The sequence below is a fragment of the Cheilinus undulatus genome, linkage group 15, assembly GCF_018320785.1.
Source record: "Cheilinus undulatus linkage group 15, ASM1832078v1, whole genome shotgun sequence".
Taxonomy (NCBI): Eukaryota; Metazoa; Chordata; class Actinopteri; order Labriformes; family Labridae; genus Cheilinus; species Cheilinus undulatus.
The window spans coordinates 36,186,164-36,207,208 of record NC_054879.1 but is presented as its reverse complement, the minus strand read 5'-3'; the positions used below and the strand labels follow the sequence as shown (position 1 = coordinate 36,207,208).

At 38.3% G+C, this 21,045-nt stretch overlaps 1 protein-coding gene across 1 annotated transcript in view; it reads right to left on the bottom strand.

Annotated features, from left to right (window-relative positions):
• The window catches only part of mgat4a (alpha-1,3-mannosyl-glycoprotein 4-beta-N-acetylglucosaminyltransferase A), a 68,055-nt gene that overhangs the window by 34,418 nt on the left and 12,592 nt on the right, over positions 1 to 21,045 (bottom strand). Inside the window, exons 2-3 of the mRNA XM_041807471.1 lie at positions 2,641 to 2,808; positions 1,411 to 1,551 (exon numbers count right to left, since the gene is read on the bottom strand). Coding sequence (XP_041663405.1) covers positions 1,411 to 1,551; positions 2,641 to 2,808 — 309 coding nt within the window. The remainder of the gene's footprint in view (positions 1 to 1,410; positions 1,552 to 2,640; positions 2,809 to 21,045) is intronic.

Sequence of the window (21,045 nt, the reverse complement as noted above, 5' to 3'; positions counted from 1 at the left end):
TACGGGATTAACTTGAACACATCATGACCTCCTGTCCATTTGTTAAGTCTGCTAATTAACTATTATTCTGCCGATTCAGCTGTGGTTGAATGTTTTTGATTAACAAAACTTGCAACAAAAGTTTGGGAGCACTTTTCAGCCCTTATCTAAGCAGACGGGTAAGAAAATTGTCCCGTCTCGTCCGAAGCCAGTGTGATAAGTGCATGCTATTCCCAGCACAACCAGAGTCTTTTTTTTTTCCTCATGGTGATAGTCGAAGGTTTCTCATTTTGGTTCAAGACGATGCACAATGCTGATGCGCTTTGAGCTCATGGCCCCCCTTGCAAAAACTGTTTTATGTTTTTGCACCAGTGATAAGACAAAATCCTTTAACATCACAGAACCTGTGAGAATTCATAGCAGTACTGATAAACTCAAATTTTCTGGATTTCTGGGCTTGGAAAAATACAGAAATGGGTTTCTATACACAGGTTTGAGCTCTATCTTAAAGCAAAAAAAAAAAAAAATCTCCAAATCTTTTTTCCCACCTTCAATTAGGCACTGATTTATCAAAATAGTGTGAGAGCAATGACTCCATAGACAAGCCAGCATTCAAGATGTAAAAACGTTCTAATTTACTACAATAAATTAGGATTAATGCAAATATTAGATGTGAATACTCCTAGATGATAGTAAGTGTGATTTGTTGCACAGCCATTTTTATAATATAAACAAGATGTCGCACATAACAAAGTCCAGGGCTATGTTTATATGTGCAACTGCACGTATCAGTGGAAAAAGCATGCTTTCAAGCATGAAAAATGAAGCAGCATCATTATGTGAACATAGGTCTAACAGGTCATGCAGCAACAGTGAGATATAAAGTCCATTGACCCTAGTTACTTGCTCTGGGTGAAATTTTCTGAATATTTCCTGATTTTTTCACACATTAGCTCACTCTGACCACTTGGTGAAATTTTACTCAGAGACTAGCTTGAAAAATCCAGAGAAGGTCAAGGTGAAAGAAACTATGCCATGTGCACACATACAGCCTGACCTGACATTTTTTTAAATTTCTGGATATTTAGCTGTGAGATCGAGAACTGAAAAAAAGAGTCAAGTTACAAGACAGGACACAACATGCACAGTAAATAAAGAGCTCTATTGCACACATGCGGGTATTATCTTTCTCTTGCAAATGTTCTCTGGAATCATCCAACTGCAACACTCAGTCCAGGGGGGATTCTTGTTGTGAACTAGTCATCAACTGAAACTTGTAGAGACTTGACTCTGTCCCCAATGTAATGAGAGTCCCTGGAGGTTCCACTGTGTTTGTGTGGGATGAGTATACATATTGTAGAGAGAGGCCTCATTAATCAGAGACGTTACAGTTGTACTGAATGAGCAGTGTGTGTAAAATGTGCCTCTCACCTCCTGTGCGGCCGAGACCAACCTGCACGGCGGGGTGCAGGCTGCCCTCATTGTTGAGCAGGTGAGGCAGGTGGTGGTAGATATTTGGCACCTGGAGAGGTTTTCTGTTAGCCAGCTCCTTCAGTAGTTTCTGTGTCTCATCTGAAAGCAGAATCACAGAAATAAGTAAAAGCTTCAGCTTTGTGAAGTGATGACAGGAGTGAAATTTGTGCTGACTTTTAAAAGCACCACCTGTTAACTCTAAAATGCTCTGAAATAACAGTGATGCTGTATCTACAGGAGAGTTATATTTACCTATATGCTGACTTAGTCACAGCACAGAAACAGGCTTCTTTCAAGCCATATAAGTACCCTCTTGCCGCAGGCTTTGTCTATTCCTGTGGGTTTAACCGTACTGCACTGTGAAGTTAATACAGTATTTCCTTACACAGGGTTCTGGATGTTTTTCTACCAGCCCACTGCAGCCTGTAATAGCATAAAATTACATAATCATGTTGGCTTTTCATTTCCCATTTGTGTGCGCATGATAAATGAAAAATGAAAATGTAAAAGAGCTTTTAAAAAGCAGGATTGTGGTAATAGCTGAGATTGTAATAATGCTAAATTGACATAAGCAACAGTTTCAAATGTGAAGTACCACCATCATGTCAATGAAGCTTAATATAAAAAGCAGTTTTCATTTTTAAAATTGTCAGATGAAGTGCACCATAAGCTTAAAAACTGAATTGCAAACTAGACTTGTACGATCTGATTTTATTCTGTGCTATTTAGAGCGTCGTAATCTTTTACTGCCAATTTCATTTTATAACCCACCCAGAGGTTTAGGGTTCGATAAGACAGATTTAACAATAGAAGCTTGTATGAATCCCAGCACTCTGGAAATAAACAGGAAAAATCTTGTTTCATTTCATTTTTATTAGAAATGACCTGACTTTAGTAAAGGTACTTCCCCTTGTGGTATTTTGTTTGAACTCATAAAGATAAGGTCTGTTTCATGACACCATGTTAAAAAGCCTCCAAATCTCAAAGCAGGAAATAACCTAAAAAGCATGTGTTACATCTAGGAGCACTGTTCTTCATCTTACACACATGATGGAGAGCAAGTGTAAAAGGAAATTCTCAATAGCAGTGGCGGAACATCTTTCTTACACAAGTACCTGAAAAACACCTTAAAAGTGTACAAGACAAAAAAAAAAAGAAAAAAAAAAAACGCTTTTGCACAAAAGTTACCTGAGAAGTTTGTGAGGGCATCTTTGCTGCTGTTTGTCTCGGCGATTGCACGTCTGAACTGTTCGAGGATATTGTTGAGCTCAGACGAGCGCTGCAGCGTCCTGTGCTCTGCCACTCGAAGGCGCTCTTTCAAAGCATGAAACTCACGCTGGTATGCTATCAGCTTCTCTGTAAGAATAAAAGAATAGAGGAGTTTGACAAAATGCATCATATAAAGTTTCAGTCATTAACTAAATACTTTAAACCCCAAAACTAATGGGTTTGAATGTAGCAGATGATGTAGCTGGTGTATGTTTTTTGATGTGAGACACATTTGCACCATGAGTAAAGTTATCAACTGAGTTAGAGTTCCCTTCCATGACTTGAGGTGAGGCTTAAGGTTGCATAGTATGAATTTGTCATCAGTATGCATTGCCTTACAATGAGGCTGAGTATTTGCTTTGTTTCTGCCAGAGGAGACCCACCTTGCCACAGATATTTCTGGAGTTATTGCAGCTCTTGTCATATTGTAAATTTTGAGTGTAGTTTAAAGCTTGAGTATGTAACATTCGATGAGAACCGTGTAGAATCAACTCCACTCCCTCACCCTTCCTGTTCTTCTCCCTGTTTGAGCTCCGTAGCTCCACCCCTCTTCTCACATACTTCCTCGCGAATGTGCATGTCCGCTGAAACGATTACTGATGGTGGCAAAGCTCTCATGGAGTTATTTTGCTCTGCTTTTCCACTGAAATCAATGGCCGAATCACAGACAAGAAAACACTTTGTCACAGCACGAACAAATTCTACATAGGACCAAACACTGCCAGTTACTCTGCAATTTTATCAACTTACTAGCCTCCTCATTGGCTGGAGCATCATCCCTTGCTAATTTTCCTCAAGTAAGAGTGCAGTGCGAGGAGGTATTGCAGAACTGTGTTATTCTGTTAGATGGCTTCAATAACAAGACTCTGACAGGTTGTGTTGTTTTAGTGGGCATACGAAAATAAAACTAAATCAATTACTACAGCTTTAATGTGGAACGATATAGACACTTTTTAAAGTTTTTAATTCAACTCTATATGAGTGCTGTTAACACCGTCATTTTTTTCAGTGTATTTTAGTTTATTATAGAGTGTGACTTTACCTGAAAAACCTGATTGGGGATCTATTCTCTTGTTGGTTTTTTGTCAGACAAGGAAAGATCACATTTTACAATACAATTACGTAATAGCTTCTCAGTACTTAAAGTTAACTTAAACTACTTACCTTTCACTTTTACTCGAGAAGGTTTATAGACCAGTACTTTGGGTGAATTTAACCAGAGTTACTGTACTTATACTTGAGTACAATAGTTATGTACTTTATGTATGTACTCTGCTTAAAACAAGTAAGTAGCCAACAGGTTCACAAAAATCAGTGAGCTATGAGCCTTATGTAAATGGGCATGAGTAATATCACTGCAAGCTCTACTACCATAGAATGGACTGTATATCAGATAATAAAAAAAATTAACATAAGGGTCAATGAGTGGAAAAGACATTTGACAAAAGGTGAAATCTGACCTGTGACATTAAACCCTTTATCAGAGACACTCAGAGGTCAAACACACATTGTAAGAAGTCTATCAGTACAGTTTAGTGTATGGGAGCTGTGCTTGAAAATAATAGTTTATCTTATTTTTCTGTTCATTTCTCTTTTCTTTGCACTCATCATATTTATTATTATTAATATTATCTTTTTTAAAATTTGTTTGTTTGTTTTTGTCCCTGTTGTTTTACGTTTTTACACTTGGTTTTGTCGTATCTATCAATGTAATGTCTCTTCACTTGTACTGTTCTGTTCCGAATCACGCAAAAAAAAAAAAAAAAATCTTGATGTTTGAATTTCAATGACTCATATGAGAAATCACAAGCAGATTTTGTAGCTTATATTTCATCATTTCTCCACTTTTAGAGGTTTAGCCAGGATGATGCATGCTAATCTCCTTAAGTCAGGACTTTGATTGCATCTAACATAGGAGCAAAAACCTGGATCAGGACAGCTTGATTAGTATTCTTTTAATTTGCAAATCAAGCCCACTTTTTAGAACTTCACATGGATACCCTTAAAAGGGGAGAAAACTTTTCTTAATTCTGCACCTTAAGTACAGATACAAGAAGATAAATATAGATGTCTTCACTGCTGTTGTTAATTGATCATTGATTTTATATTTTTCTTCATATGGTGCCAAACATTAACATCTGAGGGTTTCCAACCGCAGAAAGTCCAATTTCATCCTTTTCATATTCAAAGAGCTATTTTGAGCTGAGGGCATCTGAAGGGAACTTTAAAGCAAGCAGCCAAAAGAGGGAGAGAGAGCAAGTTTTTACAATCTCCCGACAAAGTTTTCTCATATTTTAGACATTTACAACACTTCAACCTTCTGAGTTACTGCAGTGCCACACGACAGTGTTGTCGACAACAGAGGAACGCTGAATTTATCGGCTATACCAGCTACATGTTCTTACTGGAAATTACTTTTTGAAGTCAAGAGACAGCTTACAGCGAAGCTGTCAGTGAAACTGTCCTTGGTGAACTCTTATCAAGAAACAGAAGTTTAGTGGTTGGTGTAGGAGTCAGAAACGAGAAGCTGAGAATACTAAGAAAAAGGGAGGCGGCGCTCATGGGGTTAGATCATAGGTGGATTAAATGAGCCAAACATGAGTCAGTTTAAAGTTTTTCATACATTATTTGATGATTTTTTTACAGTTTCAACATTTCGTTCTTTGAAAGTAATCTAATCTCTGTATTTTGCCTAATCAGAATGTTTTATGGTTTTTATTAGAATACAGTACATGTACTTTGTCCCCTTTTCTTTTTTGATAAGTGCTATCAATAGGCGTTCAACAACAAATCCGTCAAGAAGAGTGGTTCTCAACTGGTGGGTCAAGACTAAAGCTGGAAATTAATTGAAAAATAATCGAAAACAACATTTAGAGCCTTTAACCGACAAAAACCTGCAAGCCAAATTATTTCAGTTTTTTTCACTTGTAATATCTCCTTCTACTAATGCACCATCCCCTTAAAAACTAACTGTGTAACTGTGTAGTCTCGTGATAGGCAGCCAGGTAGTTTCATTTTAGCTGTGTATTTTGATTCAGTTGTCTCAATAAATAACCATAAATTTTTCATCTCTGCATGTTCCTCTCAGTTGTTTGTTTTGAAATTATACAAATATTTACAGAACAAACAGAGTCGGAGGTTGGGAGTGGAATAATCGTTCATTATTTGTAATCGAGGTAAAAAGCCCAATTAATCGTGATTTTGATTTTTGCCATAATCGCCCAGCCCTAGTCGAGACTCAGAAGAGCTCACAGAGCTATTTCCAGTGGGTAATAAAATGTGTGGGGAAAAAATGTGTAAAAAAGTAAATAATGTATGGAAGCCTGAAGTGGACATACATTTTATTTTAATCCAATTTGTCACGTAAACTAATAGCTTTATATTTCCAAAGACCTTGACTTATTCATCTCACTAGTATAACAAAGCTGTTTTCACCATAATAGCATGTTGATTTCTACATGTCTCTACAAAACGACCAACATGTACGTTATCATGGACACAGAGTAAAGTATAATACAAGCATACATGTCCTCTGCAATGATGCACGTTTATTTCAACCTGACTCTGATGATGAATGAACAATTATTAACCTGCACAAGATGAATAGTTTTATCATGTGCTTTTAATTCTAAATTATCATTACCAGGTAACCTTTTACCAGTCCAAAGACTCAAGGTGATATCATACAGGGATTATATTTGCTATCTAAAGCTGTATTAGTGGATTTTTTCATTGGTTCATACAGTGTCTTTTATTGATTTTATAAATCAATCATGGTCAATACAATTTGGCTTTTTGACAATAAAATTCTTTAATGCCTAAGTGAAGACAGATTTCTACAAAGTAATATCAACCAAATAACAACATGTAAGGTAAAATAAGAGTGCACTGCATAAATATGCACCCCCACCCACCCAACCTTTAAAGTGACTGACCTAATTCAACAGAGTTTCAGCCAAGAGGTCTCACAATTAGTGAAATGAGGATCACCTGAGCACAGTTAATGTGTCTCAAGTAACTGTAGTATAAAGACACTTTTGTCTGGAAGGTCCAGTCACTGGTTAATCAGAATTCCTGGCTACCATTGCACCATGAAGACAAAAGAACACTCCAAGCAACTCAGAGAAAAGGTTATTGAAAACTATAAGTCAGAGGATGAATACAAGAACATTTCTAAGGCACTGAACATCCCCTAGAGTTCAGTTAAATCCATCATCAAGAATTGGAAGGAATATGGCACATGCGTAAATCTGACTAGATCAGGGTGTCCACACAAACTGAGTGACCGTGCAAGAAGGAGACTAGTGAGAGAAGCCACCAAGACATCTCTGACTATTCTGAAGGAGTTACAAGCTTCAGCAGCTTCAGCATGGGAGAGTGGCAAAGAAAAATCCACTGTTGAAGTAAACTCATTAAATCTTAACTAGAGTTTGCCAAAGGGCATGTGGGAGACTCCATGGTCAAGTGGAAGACAGTCCTTTAGTCTGAGACCAAAATGGTGCTTTGGCTGTCAGAGAAGACGTCATGTTTGTCGGACACCAAGCACTGCACATCACCACAAACACACCATCCCCACTGTGAAGCATCATGCTGTGGTGATAGTTTACTGCCCCATCCCCATGTAACCTGACAAGAGCATTAGCAGTTTTGCAAAGAAGAATGGAGTCAAACTGCAGTATCCGGATGAGCAAGGATGACTGAGACCTATCCACACAGACTCAGTGCTGTGATTGCAGCCAAAGGTACATCTACTACATAATGACTTGAAGGGGGTGAATATTTATGCAGTCACTTATTTCACCTTACATATTTTTATTTAACTGACATTACTTTGTGGAAATCTGTTTCCATTTTGACAAGAAAGAGGGTTTTTTTTTGTTTAATAGGCACTGTAAAGTCTTACTATCAATACTTACAAAATTCAAGGGTAAAAAATAGCACAAAGAACATCTCAGGTGTATATTTTTACATGAGACTGTTTGTGTGTGAATATGTGTGCGTGTATGAGTTGGGATTGTGGGTTTGTCCGGTCTCTGATCTTCCTCTGTGGGGAGATTTATTGTGCCCTTTCGAGGAGCCCTTCACTACAACAAAACCCAGACTCCCTTTATCTTCCCTTTGCCATCACTCTCTCTCTCTCGCTCGCTCACTCTCTCTCTCTCTCTTCCTGTCTGACTGAACTATTGTCCGTCCACTCTGCCCCTGCTCCTCTGATCACACAGACCTGGTGTTTTTCCTCCTGAATGTTGATTTCTGAGAGACACAGATAGATGCTGTCATTTGGCCTGAAAACCTCATGGAAAGGTCAGCTTCAAACTACAACAGACTTTCATCTTCACACCAGTCCTTTGATTGGGAGGACCCCTGGCCAGCTGACATGAAATGAAACCGCACCTGTAGTCTCACTGTGCAAAGAAACAAAGATCATCAGAGAACCACAGCAACAAAAACATGAAGTGGATTCCACTTAGAACTTCCTCATACAAACATCTACAGTGCTGTGATCAAGTATTTCCCCTTCTGATTTCTTTCTTTCTGCATATGTGTTACATTTCATTGTTTCAGATGATCAAACAGTTTTTAATATTAGATAAAGACAACCTGAGGAAAAAAAAATGCATGTTTTTTTAATGATGATTGCATTCATTAACGAAAAAAGCCATCAAAACAAGGCCTGATTACTGCCAGACTAGCTGAATCAATAAATCACTTCAATAGAACTGGTCTGACAAAGTGAAGTAGGCTCAAAAAGCAACACATCATACTGCAATCCAAAGAAATTCAAGAACAGGTGACAGACAAAGTTACTGAATGTTACAACGCCATTTCTAAGCTTGCTGGACTCCAGTGAACCATGGAGAGAGCCATTATCCACAAATGGAGAAAACAGTTGAACAGTGGTGAATCTTCCCAGGAGTGGTCACCAATTAAAATTACTCTAACAGGGCAACTCATCCAGGAGACCACAAAAGAATCCATAACGACAGCCAAAGAACTGCAGACCTCACTGGCCTCAGTTAAGGTCAGAGTTCATGACTCAACGATAAGAAAGACACTTGGCAAAAATGGCATCTATGGGGGAGTTGCAAGGCCAAAACCACTGCTGACAAAAAAGAACACAAAGGCTCGTCTCACATTTGCCAAGAAACATTTTGATGATCCCCAAGACCTATCGAGAAATATTCTGTAGACTGACAAGACAAAATTTAAACTTTTTGGAAGGTGTGCGGCCGGTTACATCTGGCGTAAAAATGACACAGCATTTGATAAAAAAGAACATCATGCCAACAGTCAAACATGGTGGTGGCAGTGTGATGGTCCGGGGCTGCTTTGCTGCTTCAGGATCTGGACCACTTGCTGTGTTTGATGGAGCAATGAATTCTACTCTCTAACAGAAAATCCTGGAGGCCAATGTCCGGCCATCAGTTCGTGCCCTCAAGCTCAAGCGCTCTTGGGTTATGCAGCAGGACAATGATCTGAAACACACTTGTCCTGGCACTTCACCGGATGTAAATATGAGAAGCTTAGCAGTTTGCGTGTAGTAGAAACAGCGCGGTATGACAGTTTTTTAAGTATTAAATGGAAATAAAGTGGTATGTAGGCTGTCGAGGGTTGAACTTGAGTATAACTACTCAACTGAAGTGAAAAAACCACATATCAAAGCAGGATATTAATCTGTAAAGAGGAACAAAGGCTGGCAGAGCTAGCTGGTCATGTTAGCAGTGTGATATGAGCCTGATATACTGTGATGAATTTGACTGTTTTCTAAGTATTTTCTTCTCTTTGGACAAGTCGGTTAAACGCAATTGAAATGAGCATTTAGCTGAATGGGTAAATAGAACAGGAACATATGTGGGAGTGGCCATGTCAAAGACTCAGTGCCAGGTAGTGCACAAGCTTGCTTGCAGTTGTTGTCACCAAGGGTGGCACAACCAGTAATTAGGTTTAGGGGCAATTATTTTTTCACATAGAACAGGTAGGTTTGGATGGCTTTTTTCCCTTAATACATGAAATCATCATTTTAAAACTGCATTTTGTATTTACTCTGGTTATCTTTGTCTAATATCAAAATTTGTTTGATGGAAAAAAATATAAGTCAGGAGGGGGGCCAGTACTTTGTCACAGTACTGTATCCGTTGATGAATCCTTAGGCCTCTTGTTGTTTGGACATCACACTCTTACAAACAAGAATCTCCCTGATTGCCTAAACAGAACATATTTTAGGTAATGTTTACACAAGTCTGACGACATTCTGAGTAAATGTCACCATTTATGTGCAGGTCATTTTGAACTAAGTTTGACCTTATCTTCACAGAAAAAAAACATTCAAGAATCTAAATTTTAAAAATTTTTTCCTGATGCTATCATTTCAGAATTTAAGTGATAGGCCTCAGATGTGTTGTCTAAGCTACTCTCCTGGCATAGAGCCGCTGGATGACTCTATTGGCACACAAACAGCATTAAGCAATTACACCTACCTGAGGTCTGGAGTAAATCCATACAATCACATTATTCCTCTCTGCTCTCTAGAGGCATGAGTAATGGGGGAGGGGCTAAGATGATATGCTTTGAGGCTAAGCTTGAAAACCTCCCCTTTTCTTTCTTATGCTTGAATCAAACCTTTTTTTGTATCATCCCCACTTACTAATTTTACATTTTGCATTTCCATCCTTCTAACCTATACTGTTTTGCTGTTTCTGATATGCTCTTTAGTCTTTCTGTGCTTTCTGTGTTACTATCGAGCCTCCTTTCTCATGATATGCTGCCTGAATACATTGCCTTTCTTTGATTTATTAATGACATATATGGAAGAAGTGGGGGGTTGTGTATATATACAGACCCTCAAAATTGATCTTTAAAACACCACCAGGCCTCACACACACAAGACATCTGAATACAGACCACTAGCAAAAACACAAAGGCCCATTTGTGACTACAAAAAAGAAAATTTATGAAAGGTAAGCTGTATTGAAATAAAAAGCCTTGTAAGCTAGAATTATGAAAATGTTCAATTTGTGGGATAAAAAGCCATAACTATGAAATATTATGAGATAGTCTGAATTATGAGGAAAAAGTCAAAATTATGACATTGAAATTCATGTTTATGAGATACATTTTTTAAATTTTGCAATAGAAACATACATTATATGGACAAAAGTATTTGGCCACATCTGTTATTTACTAGATTTAGGTGTTTGAATCAGATCCATTACCACCGGTGTATAAAATCAAGCACCATGCAGACTCCATTTGCAAACGTGATACAAAATGGGTCGTTCTGAAGAGATCAGTGAATTCAAGCATGCTACTGTGATGGATGCCACCATTACATAAAGATGGTTCATGAAATTTCATTCCTGCTGGATATTCCACATCAACTATAAGTGATATTATAGTGAAGTGAAGAGAGGGTCAATGGCCGCTAATGCACATGGTGCGTAAAAGTTGCCAACACTTCTGAACATCCACTGGCGTTAATATTAGCACAAAAACTGTGCGGCAGGAGCTTCATGGATGTGTTTCCATGGCCGAGCTGCTGCATGCAAGTCTCAAATCCCTAAGTCCAATGCCAAGCGTTGGATAGACTGGTGTAAAGCACACGGACACTAGACTATGGACTAATGTAAAAGTGTTCTGTGGAGTGATGAATCATGCCTGACTGCATTATACCAACTAAGTTTGGTGGAGAAGAGATAATGGTATGGGGGTGTTTTTGAAGGTTTTGGGCTAGGCCACTTATCTCCAGTGAAGACCCATCTTAATGGTTCAGCATACCAAGACAATTTGGACAATGCTACGCTTCCAACTTTGTGGCAACAGTTTTGGGAAGGCTCTTTTCTATTCAAGCATGACTGTGCCCCAGTGCACAAAGTAACAACTATAAAGACATGGTTTGAGTCTGGTCTGGAAGAACCTGACTGGCCCGCATAGAGCCCTGACCTAAACCCTTTCGAGCACCTTTGGGATGAACTGTAGCGGAGATTGCAAGCCAGGCCTTCTCGTCTAACATCAGTGCCTGACCTCATAAATGCATTACTGAATGAATGGACACAAATCCCCACAAAAACACTCCAAACCCGTGTGGAAAGCTTTCCAAGAAGAGTGGAGTCTGTTAGAGCTGCAGCCAACTCCATATTAAAGTACATGCATTTGAATACGATGGAATTACAGTCCCTGGCCGGGCAGCCAGATACTTTTATCCATATAGAGTATATGCATTAAAAAAAGATTTTTTAAAAATCCAGAATTTGATTTAAAAAAAAAAAAGTCACAAAATAGAAAGTCAAATTTAAGGCTTTATAATCGGTGAAAAGTTAGATGAGGGAATATTTGTGCTCTAAAAAAAATATCTGGTAAAAATCATTATGAGTTTAAAAATTCATAATTGGTCAAATTTAGTAAGTCAAAACTATTAAGGCAGTAAACTGATCAAATATGTAATCACAGTTAATCTCCAAATGTCTTTGATAAACTGGATTATTTGTTTTTTGTTGCATTTTTAAATTCCACTACTTTGCATTTGAACTGTTTTTTTGTTTTTGTTTTTTTTTATTTCAGATGGATTTTTGTCAGTCTTAAAAGGGACATATTATGCAAAATACTTTTTTCAGGCTTAAATATGTGTCTCTGGCCTGTCCTCAATCCCCCCAAAAATCAGAAAAATCAATTCCCTCCCCTGTCTCTTTCTCCACCTTTCAGAAAAAGTGTGCTGAAACAAGCCGTTCTCAGATTTTCCCCTTATGATGTCATGTGGGGAGTTAGAACCACCCCCACGTTTGGCTGGCTCTTTCCACTTGGGAGGAAGTTCCGCCCTCCTCTCCTGATCCTCCTCTCAGCTGACCGCTTCCTTTAAGCCACATCCATTTCCTGAGAGGGGCGGAGTCAGGGGCGGGTTAAGACAGCTCAGTAAGATTTAAAGCCACAGACACAGAAACAGCTTGTTCGGAGCAGGGCTGAAACAGAGAGGTTTTTCCAGACATGCAAAAATCCAATACTGGATACAGACCTTTTTTCTTTTAGGGATCCAATCTACTGATCTGCTACAGGGACATGCAGTAGTGGCTTAATCAAAGTGGAATGAAAGGGACAATTTAGCAAGTGATTAATCATGATTATACATAACCCTAAACATTATTACAATCATCAAGCATGACCTATAAAGATTCACTTCCTGTTCAAATGCTAGAATAAAATCTTAAGCCAGAACAGTTTTTGAATCAAGCTGCAAGCGTGTTTATTTTAGCTGTAAAAATGTCTGCTTTCATGGTGGTTGGAGCCAGTCCTAATGCTGATTTTTACATTTTGCCATTGGCTTCTTTTTTGAACACCGGAGGTTGCATCAGTGCGTATAAATCTTGGTGCAAAGAACTGAGTAGGTATTATGATGTGCCCACCCGGAATTTTTTCAGTTAATTTGAATTTATTATGCAGATCGACCAATGCACTTTCAACCTGTGGAGATGAGTCATAAAAGTCCTCGGAAAATAAGAGAGAACACCGTAGAAAGCTTTTGTTTTTCTCCCAGGGAAAGAGGAAAACTAGTGGAAATAAACTGTAAACAGCTGTAGGTTTTCTGATGAATGCACAGGATCCAGAATAATCTGAGCTACATTGAAGATGTCATTTATTGTCTCTCATTCTCAAACTAAAAGCTCTTCTTATAAACTTTGTTCAAAGGCACTTTGTGATTCATGGTGACAACATGACTTTTAGTTTTATTTACTGTGACTCTCTACTTACTCTCTGTGACCTCAGTAATAGCATTTGTAAATCTGAAGAGCTGACAGACAGTGTGAGCTTTTCTGTTATAGATCTTCAAACGACCACCTTCTGAACTTCACCGTTTAAAAGAGAATGACAATGATCTAAGTGCTGAGAAATACTTCACATAAACCCAACCCTGAATCCACCAGAGTGTTAAGAGTTTTATCAGTCAATCCATTAGCTCATCAAAAGCTCTCTCAGTGATCTTGTCCTTGACCTCCCTCTCCTGTGCTGATGCATGCTGCTGACTGCACGTTTGTGAGTGCTGATCAGGGGCTTGTGATGTTAATGTTTGCATGGGAGAGAGAAAGTTGCAGCATGTATGCAGATGTCCCTGTTGGAGCATATTTTTCCTTTATCAGTATATTTAACTGTAAAAGAGGACATTTCTTAGAGCTTGTGGGAGGAATCTTTGTTTGATAATAAAGCTGAGTGATATTAAAATGAATGCCTCTATATGAGCTACAAAGGGAAACAAAACCAACAGCACATGGACTGATCATGTCTACATTGCTTTTTGCCTGGCAAGTGGTACCATAATATCCACATAATGAGTTAAAATGTGGTCTCTTTCTGGGGGGTTCCCAGTGGTAGAAAAGGTTTAAACGGTCTTCCTGTGAAACTACTTCCATTACATTTAGGAAAGTCTGCAATGTGCAGTTTCTCTCAGCTATTAAAGTCCTGTCATGCTTCACAATTTTTACCTAAATAAACATCCCTACAGGTGACTTGATTTACTGGTTAAACCATACTGGTAGCTATGCTAGAAAAAGGGAGTTTCTCCAAAGAAATGCTAAACAGGTTTTTACTTTGAAAAGCACACAACTGAAGTGTTAATCTGTCCTGTGACATGTTATACTGGTGTGGAGCTTCCCAAATAAGAGGTTATAGAACTTTATTAAAAAATTGCATTTAAGCTTGCGGCCTCTATCAGGGTCTGCAAGATACAGATTGCAAATATACAGTATTAACTGATGTGGATGTCCATAATTGCAAGGTAAAAAAAAACGCTCTTTATCATTTTTAGGATTTATTGTGGCTGATAAGTGTGTTCTTTGCACAGGAAAAAAACAGGCCAGACCTCAATTCTCTCGATTCTCTACACGTGACATCTGCATATCAGGCGTGTGAGACTCAAACTGAAAATCAAGCCATGTTGTGTGTTATGTGTGTTATGATCTTTTTATGGAACCAATATGTGCCGTTTCTGCACCACCTTAGAATTTTGAGTTAAATGTGTGTCCTCTTTTGCGTTTTGAAATTCAGCGTTCATGAGGCACATTTTTACCAAAAGTGGAAAGTAACTAATCACATTTACTAAAATTACTGTAACTGAGTGGTGTTTTTTGGGTACTTGTACTTTTTTGAGTATATTTTGAAATCAGTAATATTACTTCTATTTCAAAGTTTTAACCAGAGTAATTGTGCTTTTACTTGAATACAATACTCTTGTACTTTTTCCACCTCTGTTGACTACACAGTAGCACATAGAGAGATGATTTCACTTTAATATAGAGGTGTGACTTTACCTGAGAAACCTGGTTGGAGATCTATATGTTGTTATTTTCAATAAGGAAACATCATATTTTTACTTTATAACTCCTCAGTAGCTACTAGAGCTGAAAGATTTGGGTAAATAATCAATTGGGCTATCAATTGATAACCTATTGACTCATTTCACAAATTCCTAATGAACTGTTGTATTGAAGAGAATGGTCATTTTTATGCCGGACTCCCTTTTAATGAGAAAAAATGTATGAAAATTTACAAAAGTAGGATTTTTTTGCACACATTTTTTGAAAAAATTAACTCTCAAAAGCTTGCAGGAGGAGAGTGATTGAGAATAACAATTCTGCAATTTCAAAATTGCAGTACCTCACATTGCAATATCATCTATTTTCTTAAACAATTACAAAGCACAAGTAGCTACTCAGTACTTAAAGTAAACTTTAAATACTTGTAACTTTTCCTTGAGTAAACTTGTAGACTCTTACTTTTGTAAATTATAACCAGAGTAACTGTACTTCTACTTAAGTACAATAGCCCTTCACTCTTTCCACCTCTGATTTTTACACACTAATATTCATTTTAAAACATTAACTGTAAGGAGAATTCCTACAGCTGCAAGAAGCCTGGTCCTGTGTAATTTTATATGACAGCTTTGCCTTAAGACGGGTGAAAACGACATAATGAACAAATTCAAATGTAATCCAGGATGTGATTAATTTTTGTGACACATGGTCATGCAGTGAATTAGTGACTTTGTTTCATTTTTAATGTAATCCTGATTTCTGTTCATAAAGGGGTCAGGGAAGTGTTTATTGATGGACACAGAGAGGTGACGTCAGTATCACACGCACACCTGCCTGCAGTACATTGGATGAGGGAAGAGAGAGAGTCGCAGACCGAGGTCAAGCTGCTGGAAATCAATGATTGCACTGTTTAAGACACTCTCTGACATCACCACCTCTCTCTGTGAAAACACACTCAGCTATCATAAAGTTTTACTCGTGATTCCATTACCCTGACTTGTGTGGTGAGTTGAGGAGGTTTGTTTAACTTGGTATAAAACTGGGCATTGGTGTAGCTCAGTGGGTAGAGCAGGTGCCCATAAGCAGAGGATGCAGTCACGGCACACTGGTGCATGTTTGGTGTGTGTCTTCACCCAATTTTCTCCCCCCAAAAAATCTAAATTAAAAATAAGGTGGTATAAAACACTGAGAGAGCAGAATAATATTGGCTGTAACAACAACAAAAAAAAAAAAAAAGATTTGCTTCTTTGTCTGCTACCCTCTCCTCTGCTGACAAAGAAGCATGTCTGATCTCCCTTCCCCTGTCCCACTCTCAGCAGACCATTTAGGAGGCTGTAGATTGTGCTGCAAATAAATATTTTTCACACAGAAAACCACAATATGGTTCAATGAGTTTTAGAAAAGGACAAAATCTTCAGTTTCAGTTTCATTTTCAGCCATGAAACTCTGCTTTCTCAGGAAGCAGAAGGAGAGGGATGAGTGAGCACAGATATGCAATGATTAAATGGAACTCTACGATTCCCCAGCTTCGACAGATCATTGGTACATTCTATTTCTTAATGACCCACAATCATCCCATCGTACATCCCTACCTGGTTACTGTAGTAGTGAAGCTGGAAGGTTTGATTTAATGTGATTTTTTTTAAACATGCTGTATTAACAATCTTATCAAGTTACTCTCAGCAAGAATATTCACTATCTGCCAAAAACATTTAACTTTTCTTTTAAAGTCTATCTGCCTGCCAAGTGTCTAGACTTATGTACCACACAACTTGGCACGACTTGGAAAAAAAAAGTCAAAACAAGTCAAGAGGAGCTGTTAAAGCATGTCACAAGAATCACAGTCCAAGCTGTTAGCATTATGTAAAAAAAAAGTCTGTCATTATTACAGTTGATGGCATTTTGATACAACTACCTGTATTCTCAATGTATACAGTGATTGCACTTCCTTTTCTCTTCATACAAGCGCGGCTCTAGCCAAATATGTACGTCTGAGTTCAAATCAGCTTAAACTCTGTCTTACCTTTTAATGCATCCTATTTAAACTGTGAATAGGGCACTCTGCCAGGAGTACCATTTAAACAAGAAAAAAACCTCAGCAGACTGTCTCTGTGTACTGACGGAAAGCCCTTCAGCGCTTCAAAGCACCTCAGCTGTTTTTCTTATACACTGTTTAACCTGCAACCTTAACGGTTTTACTGCAATGGTACACCATGTAACAGATCCTTTTCCTTAGGACTCACAGCCACAGATTCCACCTGCTAGACATGGGAATAATATGCACATGTATGCAAAACATGTCTAAATGCATTATGCATGTATAAAGACCCTCATGTGGGGCACCTGCTCGCCACGTGGTCCCACACTGCAGCTGCTATGTGCAACATAAAGCACTTAACCACACTGTTATCTAATTAAGTAGGGCAGACGGTGGAAAGATGAACTTTAGATTAATTGCATGAATACAGGACTGGTTATATGGTTGCTGTTCACTGATAAATGCATTATTACAACTCAATACTGTGCTATGACGCACAGTCATGGAGCAGAAAAGGTCAAATCAGTGTGTTCCTTTTAAGTGACTTTTTTTGGTTAAACAGTCCATGCATGCAATGTGCAACACTTAACTCTATAACAACCACACCAATACATTTAAGTACTTCTGCATATGCACAGAGTAGTAGTATTGATTTTTTGTGGTATTTCCCTGAAGAGGAGTGCAAGTCGATCGATGAGTAGGCGAGTGATACTCCCTCCCTGATCGTCAGTGTGGTTTGCAAAAAGAAAAATGCACACTTTTATCCCATTCTGTAATTTTGCTGTGCAATACATCACAACCTTTTGTACCTTTACTTCACTTTAACCATAAGGTAAAAGGGCTGCAGAGTCAAAAAGTAGCATAGCATCAGAGTGAACCAGACCTATAATTGCCCCCCATAGGCTACTTGCCAACTCAGATTCCTTACTTTTCTTCTTCACCGTCGCCTCGCTGTTTCTTTTGACCTCAGCCCACTCTTCCTCCTCGCCTGTGCTCTAAGTCATGCTAAGCTCCTGCAGTCTGCTGTGTCACTGTGCGGTGGCGCATGCTGTCTGACAGCACTGAGCTGAGAGCGAGGCCCCACTCTGCTCATTTCCACTGCTCTGGCTCATTCACTTGGCTCGTGTGACGCTTCTATCAGCCAGGACTGTCGCTCTTTTTTGACCCTCTATCTCTACTCTGCTTTTCGGGATGTCACCCATCAATTTTCAAATGATATTCAGTGGTGGTCTGGAGGGAGTCCAGGACAAAATTTTAATTCTACAGATAAGAGAATCAGGGATGCACAGATTAGTGGGAAACAATCAGACTATATACTCAGTCATTTTTCCATAAATTTATACAATTTATTGTTGACCTACAGTTGACTTTGTCCAATGTGAGGATTATTTTCTGTCCTTGTTAAAGGAACAAAAAGAAAATCACATTTTTCATTGCTAAAATAAAAACAGAACTTTTAAAGCACAACCACTGACTCTGGAAAATTTATATAGCCAAATTTAAATGTAATCAAATGTTACGACAAAAAGTCAAAACTAGGATTGTCACAAAACCAAATTTTTAATGCAATTCTAGTAAAATTCCAACAATTTTATTCAATGTAATTAAAAAAACGCAATTCCTGGGCACCCTTTATTTGTCAAATTTTTGTTTTTAATTGCGAAAAAAAGGCAAGCAAACTCCTGGAAGAAGATCTCACTGCAGACCTCTACAATGGGACGATCTCGATAGTAGGGCAGGAAGTGACATACTGAATGATGTATATTTCCACTTGCTGTCAGAGGTTACGGCAAGTGACTATTTTTCACAACAGCAGAATTTTATGATAAAAATGGAAAATTTAGTGAGGGAGATCAATTTAAATTTAAAACATCAAAAGCTAAGTCAGGGAATATTTCACACTTGACAGTTCAACAAGAAAGACTGCTTGTAAAATATGTAAAGCAGACCATAAATATCACGAGAGAACAACAGCAATGCACAAGCATTTCAAGAGACGGTACGTGGGACTCATGAGTGATGCAGCGAGCTCAGCCAGGTAATGTTTTTACTTTCTATGCTTGCAAATCATCCACTGGCAATGTTGTCCTGGCTTTTAACATTAATGTAACACTACAGTGCTGCAGACAGAACCCGACACCTTTCCCTTTTTACTTATAACGTTACGGTAGCTTTTTTTTTTTCCTCATCCCATTTTCTACCTCTGATGTTTACACATTACATAGGGAGTGATGCACGGCACCTTTTTCACTACTTGTGAACACTTAAACGGTGGAGCTAACTCTAACCAACATACAATAATTAGGCTTTACATTTGTTGTAAAAGAAAACCATTCAACCTTACTTCAACACTAATTATGTTAAAAGCCAAGACAAAAATATTGCTTGAAATAAAAGTTTAATAGTATTTCTTGAGTTCATTTTTAGTTCATACATGTTTGTAAGTACATCAAAGTTCTTTTTTTCAGCTGTTAGTAAAAAATAAATAAATAAATAAATTATGCCGCCAAAGCCATCGAGGGATCCCACTGTGCGCCAACCAACAAGTCAACCAATCACTCCAGTGGTCAGTGACTAGTCGACTATAGGAATAGTCGTTATTTGCATCCCTATTGAAAAAATTCAATGAACAAATCATTAGAAATGATCGACAGCTCAGTGTAAGAATGATAGCAGAAATAATCTCCATTGATAGAGAGATGGTTGGATAAAATTAGCACGAAAATTTAAGCATGACAAAAGTGTATGCCAAAGTTGTCCCGAAACTTTTGACTGATCGAAAGGAAAAACGCAAGCAAATTTATGAAAGCATTTATGAACAAACTGAAGGATCTTCTAGTACCTTGTGACTTTTTCTTTTTGTTCCTTAGATCAAGTCTGTGCTCAAAGGAACACGTTTTAAAGTCTGTCAGAAGTTAAGAGAAGAACGACAGATGTTCTGAGACAACTGTCCGACGAAGACCTACTGCACTGCTTTGATCAGTGAAAGATGAATGCAGCAGTGTGCTGATGTAGAAGGGGAGTACACTGAAGGAGAAAGACACTGAAAAATATTTATGATGCATTAAAATTCTGTTACAGCATTAGTGAGGGTCTTTGTTAGAGGTTGGACAAAATCTACAAAAGCAGATGATTTAAAGTCAACCTGACTAGTCAATTGTCAATTAACTGCTGCCAAATACTAATATTTTAACAAAAGGAACTGCCTTCTATACAGATTTTGCTGCCATTTTGACTCACTGTATCACAGTGGTGCTTCTGACATGACTGAGAGTAATGTGAATGGAGTTTATATGTTGGAGAAGAAGCTGAGAGAAAGGTAACTTAAGAAGAAAGATGTTGGGTTAATGTTGGGCAGCAATAACAGGAAGTTAGAGAACTTTAATCTGATGTTTATCATGTGACATCATATGTGGTTGTTGCTGTCTTTGTTAGTCATGTTTTTTTATCTTGTGTTTTTATGCTCTTGCAGGCAAACTCCCCTCTGTGCAATAAAGGTTTCCTTCATTCAAGGATAAAGCATGATGACAAGCAAAAAGCCCAAACTAGATTAGAGTAAAAAGGAATTATCATGCATGGCCACGCAGAAAAATTAAAATGCACACAAAGGTCTTTATACTGCGAAGCTTGCATCACAGACTGATCAGCAGAGAGCAGATAGAGCTCAACAATCACCGTCTTGTAGAACTGTGTGCCGTCAGGGGAACTCTGTCCAGATGTAGAAGAGGAACATACATGAATTAATGAATGAATAGCTGTGTGGGACACAGGAAGTGAGCAGAAGCATGCGGAGGGAAACAATCATTGTTAGGTCACTAACAGCTGAAGACGCCTGTTCCTGTTTGGAGAGAGTCACGGCTGTCTCGTATAAAGGGAGATGGGTGTGTGCATGTGTCTGACTAAGCACAGTACAAAACACTGGAATAAGAACTTATCCCACAGTCTACCTGCCATGTCAGCACTTACATCCTTTCTCTGCAACATGCAGCC